This window comes from Pan troglodytes, chromosome 20, assembly GCF_028858775.2.
Source record: "Pan troglodytes isolate AG18354 chromosome 20, NHGRI_mPanTro3-v2.0_pri, whole genome shotgun sequence".
Classification (NCBI taxonomy): Eukaryota; Metazoa; Chordata; class Mammalia; order Primates; family Hominidae; genus Pan; species Pan troglodytes.
Window position 1 is genome coordinate 39415771 of NC_072418.2, and position 8574 is coordinate 39424344.

The 8574-nt window shown below is 45.5% G+C and overlaps 1 protein-coding gene across 9 annotated transcripts in view; it reads right to left on the minus strand.

Annotated features, from left to right (window-relative positions):
- The window catches only part of LOC134809106 (uncharacterized), a 38607-nt gene extending 30077 nt beyond the window's left edge, over positions 1-8530 (minus strand). The window contains exons 1-7 of one of the 9 annotated variants that reach the window (XR_010153835.1): positions 8250-8522; positions 4419-4502; positions 4172-4213; positions 3585-3672; positions 3347-3387; positions 3002-3165; positions 1130-1780 (exon numbers count right to left, since the gene is read on the minus strand). Coding sequence is in view for 1 of the 9 variants with exons in the window: in XM_063801542.1 (XP_063657612.1) it covers positions 3002-3165; positions 3347-3361 (179 nt within the window). In the remaining 8 variants the exon portion in view is untranslated. Of the gene's footprint in view, positions 1-1129; positions 1781-3001; positions 3166-3346; positions 3388-3584; positions 3673-4171; positions 4214-4418; positions 4503-8249 lie in introns of all 9 variants that reach the window. The other 8 variants (XR_010153832.1, XR_010153831.1, XR_010153836.1 and 5 more) reach the window with 8 other exon arrangements.
- Between the last annotated feature and the right edge of the window lie 44 nt (positions 8531-8574).

Below are 8574 nucleotides of genomic sequence, written 5' to 3' on the forward strand. Positions count from 1 at the left end.
TGTATACAAAAAATACAAAAATTGGCCAGGTTTGGTGGCGTGTACCTGTAGTCCCAGCTAATAGGGAAGCTGAGGTGGGAAAAATCACTGGAACCTGGAAGGCAGAGGTTGCAGTGAGCCAAGATCATACCACTGCACTCCAGCCTGGGTGACAGAGTGAGACCCTATCACCCTATCTCAAAAAAAAAAAAAAAAAAAAAGGCTTGGCACAGTGGCTCACACCTGTAATCCCAGCACTTTGGGAGGCCGAGGTGGGTGGATCAGCTGAGGTCAGGAGTTCAAGACCAGCCTGGCCAACATAGTGAAACCCTGTCTCTACTAAAAATACAAAAAAATTAGCCAGGCATGGTGGTGCACGCCTGTAGTCCCAGCTACTTGGGAGGCTGAGACAGGAAAATCACTTAAACCTGGGAGGCAGAGGTTGCAATGAGCTGAGATCATGCCATTGCACTCCACCCTGGGTGACAGAGTGAGATTTCCTCTCAAAAAAAAGAAAAGAGAAAAAAAAGAAAAACAAACAAACAAAAAAAGAAAAACAATTAGCTGGGCATGGTGGTGTGTGCCTGTAGTCCTAACTACTAGGAAGGCTGAGGCAGGAGGATCTCGAGCCCAGGAGTTTGAGGCTGCAGTGAGCTATGCTGGTGCCACTGCATTCCAGCCTGGGCAACAAAGCAAGAGCCCATCTCAAAAAAGAGGAAGAATGCAAACTATCTCATTAACAATTTTTATTTTGATAAGATGTTGAAGTGATATTCTGGATAATACTAACATTTTAGGTGAAATAAAACACATTATTAATTTCACCTGCTCCCTTTTAACTTTTCTTTCTTTTCTTTTTTTTCTTTTTTTGTGTGAGACAAAGTCTTGCTCTGTTGCCAAGGTTGGATTGCAGTGGTGCACATGACCTCGGCTCACTGCAGCCTCCACCTCCCAGAATCAAGTGATTCTCATGTCTCAGCCTACTCGGGAGGCTGTAATCCCAGGCACCTGCTACCATACCCAGCTAATTTTTGTATTTTTAGTAGTGACGGGGTTTCACCATGTTGGCCAGGCTGGTCTCGAACTCCTGACCTCAGCTAATCTGCCCACCTCAGCCTCCCAAAGTGCTGGGATTACAGGTGTGAGCTACCATGCCCAGCCTCTTTTTAACTTTTCTAAAGTGACTACTAGAAAATCTAAAATGACGTTATGTGTCTGGCATTGTATTTCTATTGGAAAGCACTGCTCTAGAGAGAAATGGTCTCTAGGGAGGCAGAAACATGAGAAACACAAGAGAGGTGGATGGAGGGAAGTGACAGACACATCTGGTGGGTACCTTCAGGTGTTGACAGCAGGAACCCAGGAGATTCAGCAGGGGGACAGGCCCCCATCTATGCACAGCAGGAGACTAGCATGGCTGACGCTAGGGGTGCTGAGCTGACATACAGAACTATTCAGCTTTATAAACATGTGAAAAACACACCGGTAAGTCACAGCCCACAGAACAAATCATAATAGAAATGAAAAAACACTAAGGAACAAATGAAATGATATATAAATATCCAGTACAAAAACTAGCTGGCTTAAGAGACAGGCCCCTTCTCTCCAATATAAGATCAAATTATAAGAGAAATGAGGGTCCAAATCAAAAAGCCAAGATTGCTGTGATGGTTCATTTTGAAGCAGGAACCTCAATTCCATGCTGGGGTTGAAGGTGCCCTCTACTGTTCCCGCTGTTCTTTGCCCTTTTTGAGGAAAATTGCCTTTCCTGTTAAGTTAGAAATCTGTAGCAGAGAGAAGCCTGAGGAAAAACCAAATTTGGGTATTTAAGAAACTAAAGTTCAAAATTACCTGCTAAAGAGAATCAATGTCGAAGGAAAATATAAAATACTTCTTCATGAACAGTAAAGAAAATTCTAACAACCAAAACTTTTGGAATTAGGGTAACAGAAATGGCAGTTTAATCCTCCTGAAGGAATTTTAATTTCTCACTAACAGTACACTTCAAAGCTAGGCGTAGAAAATTATTTTTATAGCTTTTCACAAGCATTAAAGCTAAAAATCCAAAATCAGGTCTTTCTCTGATAGGAATTTCTAAAAACAGAAGAAGCCTACAGGACTTTAACCTGGAAGCTACTCCGGGAATCGGGAATGTTTCCTCAGGGCACAGCTACAACTGAAACTTGTCAGGAATTTCAAAAAAAAACAAAACAGACAACCTTGGGATACCGCTGGAGGTATACAGATGGGTCATTTTATATCCTGAGGTCTGAACAAGATGATTATAGCCCCTTAAAATTATGTACACAAAAGGAGAATAAATTGGAAGAGAGCACAGATGAGTGGTTTATAGGGAGGACCTGCTTTTTTTCCTCTAGTTTTCAGGTCTCCTCGTTGCTGAGGGATCTAGCCCCAGCTCTAGACCAAGAAATGGGAAGATTTTAGAGTGACTAGTGATCTATCATCTACAATTATTAAACATTCTCAGCAGTTTATGCAAAAAATAACAAAACCACTGCAGATAACTAAGACCAGGTAATACATATAATGTTTCCCAAATACCTACCCACAAGGTGAACAATTTTTTTTTTTTTTTTTTTTTTGAGACAGAGTCTCGCTCCGTCACCCAGGCTGGAGTGCAATGGCAAGATCTCAGCTCACTGAAGCCTCCACCTTCTGGGTTCAAGCGATTCTCCTGCCTCAGCCTCCCAAGTAGCTGGGATTACAGGCGTGTGCCACCATACCCGGCTAATTTTTGTATTTTTAGTAGAGACGGGGTTTCGCCATGTTGGCCAGCCTGGTCTCAAACTCCTGACCTCAGGTGATACACCCACCTCAGTCTCCCAAAGTGCTGGGATTACAGGTGTGAGCCACCAGGCCCGGCCAAGCTGAACAGTTCTAAGCTGTTAGGATCATTGCCTCTATTATCACCATGACATCAGGTCACCACCAAACCGTCAAGTGCTAAACAGACAGAATGCTTCCATTCCTGATCCACTGTGTGGAGAAGCACAGAGCTTACCCATGGGGCGCTGCATCAGAAGAGACGCACACGCACCGGGGCGTGCATTTGAATGAAGCAATCACACTTCCATCCCCACAGCTCCTCTGTCCACGGGCACTGCAGTCTGTGGCCTCATGTCTTCTGGGGGACATAGTGGGAAGGTAACCCCCACGCCAGTGACACTATGGGGAAAGAGACACTGTGGGACTTTGCCCTGATTTCTCAGGGGCCTTTTCTCTTTTCCGTTTGGGTTACATGTAGACTTCCCTACTGTCCACCTGACCACTCTCGTGCTGCCCAAAACCATAGCTTAAGTCACCACCTAGGCCTTTCTTGGTGTAACTATTGAAAGGTGAGCCTTACCTGTTCAATCTCCATTATAGAGATTCATCCAAAATCTGGACCTACAAGAATAAAAAAACAAGATTTTCCTGAATATGTCTGGCCTCTCCCTTCTGTGGGATACCCTTAAGAACTATCAGCCCCTCTTTGCTCAAAAACTCCTTGTGACCCTCTTTCAGGAACACAGGGAAAATCCCCCCGGCTCCACACACTATAGCGCAGGACAGACCCACAGAGAACAAGACCCAAGAGAACCCACCATAATACAAAGTCAGGGAGGGGTGTCCACCATCAAATGTTCAAGCTTGCAGTGGGCCGGGGAGGTAGTGGGTCCTGAGCTCCAGATCCTAGTGGAGGTGGGAGGTGGGCATTAGGCTATGTGGAGACATGTAGGCCCAAATTACATCTGTGCAAACTCACACACAATGAAAATTACACCAGGTCGGGTGAGATGGTTCAGAAATGACAGAAAGCAGAGGAAGAGGCTGAAAATATGGGCTTCCCTGTAAACTGTGAGGACAGTAAATGCCAGCAACAACCCAGGAAGTGTTTATAGCTGCATTTCTTCAATTAACAGGGCAAAGTTAGAGCAGCAAGGACCAGATGGGGGCCAGGCACTTCCCCTGGGGCAACCGATGTAAACCTGGAAATCAGTCACCCTCGGCGTCACCATTTTCCTCATGATGAATCAAATATACAGAGAAGTTCACTGATGGGTTCAGCATCAGAAAGCTGATAAATAAACGCTGGCTCTGAATCTAAATAGCAGCTGTTGGATTCCCAGGCATATACCAAATGCTTATTGACTAAAAATCACCCTCACTAGATAAGCGCAAAGAAACTCACTTTCCACATCTCTCAAGTTATCCGTTCTGGTAGGTATTTGCTCTGTAAATTACATATGACAGAAGAAAAAGAAAATGAAAACTCAGGAAAGTAAACACACTTCTAAACTCATGAATGGTAAAATACAGGAATACAATATCCTTGAGAATCCATGAGACTATCCAAAGAAAATGCAATATACATGAGGGTAAAAAGGCCATTTGGCAAAGCCTGCAGAGTCCAAAATCTGGTTTACAAGGAAACTTACCTTCCAATGCATGCAAAACAGAGAAATTGGAAAAGAAGCTCCTAATGATCTTGAGAGGTGGGAACCTAATTATTAGCAGAGCAGCTGCAAAACAGGAAACATTGTGAGTTAAGTATTCAATTAAAAGAAAACATGATTCTACCTGGAAAAAAAAAAAAAAGGAAAAGAAGCTCCTGATCCTCATTGAGGTGAGAAAAATATCAGCACAAACAGAAGGAAATCATGCCAAAAAAAGTTACAGGCCAATTTCTAAACTACTGTTAGGTTTAAGGCAAACGAGAAAGTCCTGCCCTGACCAATGAACCAGAGCAGAAACTGTGCATTTCAAATACTGGGGGAAGTGGACTGGGCATGGTGGCTCTCGCCTATAATCCCAGCACTACGGGAGGCCAAGGCGGGTGGATCACTGAGACCAGGAGTTCAAGACTAGCCCTGCCAACACAATGAAACCAGTCTCTACTAAAAACAGAAAAAATGAGCCAGGAGTGGTGGTACACAACTGTAATCCCAGCTACTTGGAAGACTGAGGCACGAGAATCGCTCAAACCCATGAGGCGGAGGCTGCAGTGAGCCGAGATTGCACCACTGCACTCCAGCCTGGGCAACAGAGTGAGACTGTGTCTCAAAAAAAAAAAAAAAAAAACATATATACATGTATATATTGGGGGAAATGGTTGGCAGTGAGCTTGTTCTGTCCAGGATCCTTCTGATATATGGAAGAGTCTTTGATCCCTTCTCAAAATAATGCTGTAAACTACAGGAAATACAATTCATAGAATTTCAAAGGAGACCAATTACTTAGAAATGCAGCTATTGGCCAGGCGTGGTGGCTCACCCCTGTAATCCCAGCACTTTGGGAGGCTGAGGTGGGCAGATCATGAGGTCAAGAGATCGAGACCATCCTGGCCAACATAGTGAAACCCTGTCTCTACTAAAAATACAAAAGTAGCTGGGCATGGTGACGTGTGCCTGTAGTCCCAGCTACTCAGGAGGCTGAGGCAGGAGAATCGTTAGAACCCGGGAGGCGGAGGTTGCAATAAGCCGAGATCGTGGTACTGCACTCCTCCAGCCTGGATGTCAGAGAGAGACTCCGTTTAAAAAAAAAAAAAGAAAAGAAAGAAATGCAGCTATCAGGATACTTCACATTTTTCTGATACATTAATAGGCATGTTGCTGTGGCAATTTTTTAAAAATGGCCACTCCTCCCTTTGAGAGGCAGAATCGATGTCCTGTCTCCCCGATCCTGGGTGGATTTGTTGTGTTACCTCATAAAAGACCACTCAGCATCTGCCCTGGGAACCTGTGCCACCTAAGAATTCTGACTACCCTGAGACTGCCAGGCTGTAAGGAAGTCAAGGCCACATGGAAACACTACATGTAGGCACTCAGTCCCAGCTGAGCCCCATCTTCCAACATCCCAAGCCAGGTATCAGATATAAGGGAACAAGCCTCCAAATGGTTCCAGCCCCCAGCTGTTGAGTCTTCCGTGCTGAAGCCAGACATCATGGACAGAGACAGCAGGCCACTCTTGTGCCCTGTCTGAAATCTTGACCATGAGCATGAGAATCCACAAACATAATGATTGTGTTGAGCCACTAAATTTTGGTGTAATTTCTTACACAGTAATGGTGCCTACAACAGCCACCTTAACATATTAAGTAACAATATCAAGTAGTAAGTCATCACTGGGAACTGTTATTTGGAATTGTCATTGGGAAGCAGTGACAACCATGAAGGCTATTTGGAGATGCTGTCAGATGACATAAAAACTGCTGTGGTCTCACTGTTAACAATGCCCCATACCCACGGGGTCTACGGCCTACATTCTGGATGGAAGGAAACACTACATTTTGGTTAGAGGAATGTGAAAATTTACATGGGACGGTCTCACAGGCCCCTAAACTTGGCTCATGGAAACTGCGGGTAATAAACTCAGAGTTAGAAGCAGTCGAAAGCATCAAGGCTGCTCATGAAAGAGCTGAGGGTTACGAACACAATTGTAGACAAGAAAAGAGAGAAAAGATAAAATGGTGGCTCAGCAGGGAGGTCAGAGGGATAGCTGGTATTAGTTTCCAGACATCCAAGAAAAGGACACCCATCTGAGTAATGGATTGAGGATCACTATTAAGATATGGGGAAATACCAAACGGAAACATTAGTGGCTAATGCTGGGCATTTCCAGAGCTCTCATATAACCACAAAAAACTTAATTTTAGGTACAATGTCAGAAGCAGAGGGGTGCTGAGAATTAAGGACAGGCCTATGAAGAATGTGGGGGCTGTTTTATAAAGCACCGAATCTTCACGCCTCATGAAGTTAGCGACCTGGAGCCTATAGGTGTCTCATTCACACTATGAAATAAATCCTGTGAAAGTAAGAGATCCACCAACATATATATATATATATATATATATATATATATATATATATTTTTTTTTTTTTTTTTTTTTTTTTTAGACTGAGTCTTGCTCTATGCCCAGGCTGGAGTGCAGTGGCACAATCTCGGCTCAATGAAACCTCCGCCTCCCAGGTTCAAGTGATTCTCGTGCCTCAGCCTCCTGGGTAGCTGGGATTACAGGTGCCCGCCACCACGCCTGGCTAATTTTTGTATTTTTAGTAGAGATGTGGTTTCACCATGTTGGCCAGGCTGGTCTCAAACACCTGACCTCAAGTGATCCACCCGCCTCGGCCTCCCAAAGTGCTAGGATTACAGGCATGAGCCACAGCGCCCAGCCCACTGACTAAGATTTTAAAGGAGTTAAGAAGACAGAATCATTACCACTATAAAAAAAATCAAAACCCACTTTGGGAGGCCGAGGCGGGCAAATCATGAGGTCAAGAGATCGAGATCATCCTGGCCAACATGGTGAAACCCCATCTCTACTAAAAATACAAAAATTAGCTGGGTGTGGTGACACGCGCCTGTAATCCCAGCTACTCGGGAGGCTGAAGTAAGAGAATCACTTGAATCTGGGAGGTAGAGATTGCAGTGAGTGGAGATTGTGCCACTGCACTCCAGCCTGGTAATAGAGCAAAGGGAAAGACCTGACCATCCCCCAGCCGGACACCCATAAAGGGTCTGTGCTGAGGAGGATTAGTGAAAGAGGAGGGCATCTTTGCAGTTGAGGTAAGAGGAAGGCATCTGTCTCCTGCTCGTCCCTGGGCAATGGAATGTCTCCGTGTAAAACCCGATTGTATGTTCTATTTACTGAGATAGGCGAAAACTGCCTTAAGGCTGGAGGTGAGACACGCTGGCAGCAATACTGCTCTTTAATGCACCGAGATGTTTGTGTACGCGCACACCAAAGCACAGCACCTTTTCTTAACCTTGTTTATGACAGACCTTTGTTCACATGTTTTCCTGCTGACCCTCTCCCCACTATTACCCTACTGTCCTGCCACAACCCCCTCTCCGAGATGGTAGAGATAATGATCAATAAATACTGAGGGAACTCAGAGACCAATGCTGGCGCAGATCCTCCATATGCTGAGCGCTGGTCCCCTGGGCCCACTTTTCTTTCTGTATACTTTGTCTCTGTGTCTTTTTCTTTTCTCAGTCTCTCATCCCACCTGAGGAGAAACGCCCACAGGTGTGGAGGCGCAGTCCAACCCCCCTTTCAACATCCCACTAAATAATACAACTGGCAAAAAGTGGGATTTTTAAAGGTTGGGGAGCCATATTAAACATAATCTAAATCAGGAGTTTATTTTATTTTATAAACCGAAACCCAGCAGTCACTCCCTCCCCTCAGGGCATTCTGCAACAAAACACCTGCCGAAAAATAAAAGGGTGTTTTACTTGAGTGGGCTGAAAAGTCCCCGTTTTCATACCTTTAATCTCCAGATTCTATGTGTCAGAGGTCGGGAAACTACATCAGCCCCAGTCCGGGCGCCCATGAGACCTGTGGACGGACGGGGAAGGCCCGGGCCCCAGTTTCTGCCGTGGCGATGGCCGATTGAAGGCCAGGACTCCCCGCCGCTGACCCTCCAGTCAGGAGGGTTAGGCAGGCGCTCGGCCGAACATCCCAAGGTTGCGGAACCACTATACCCGCCGTGCGCCTGGATGGCATCTGCAGACCCAGCGTCCGCCGGCCTCCCGGAAACGTGGGGGCGGGCTTCCGGAAACGGTGACCAATGGGAAACGCGACCAGCTGAC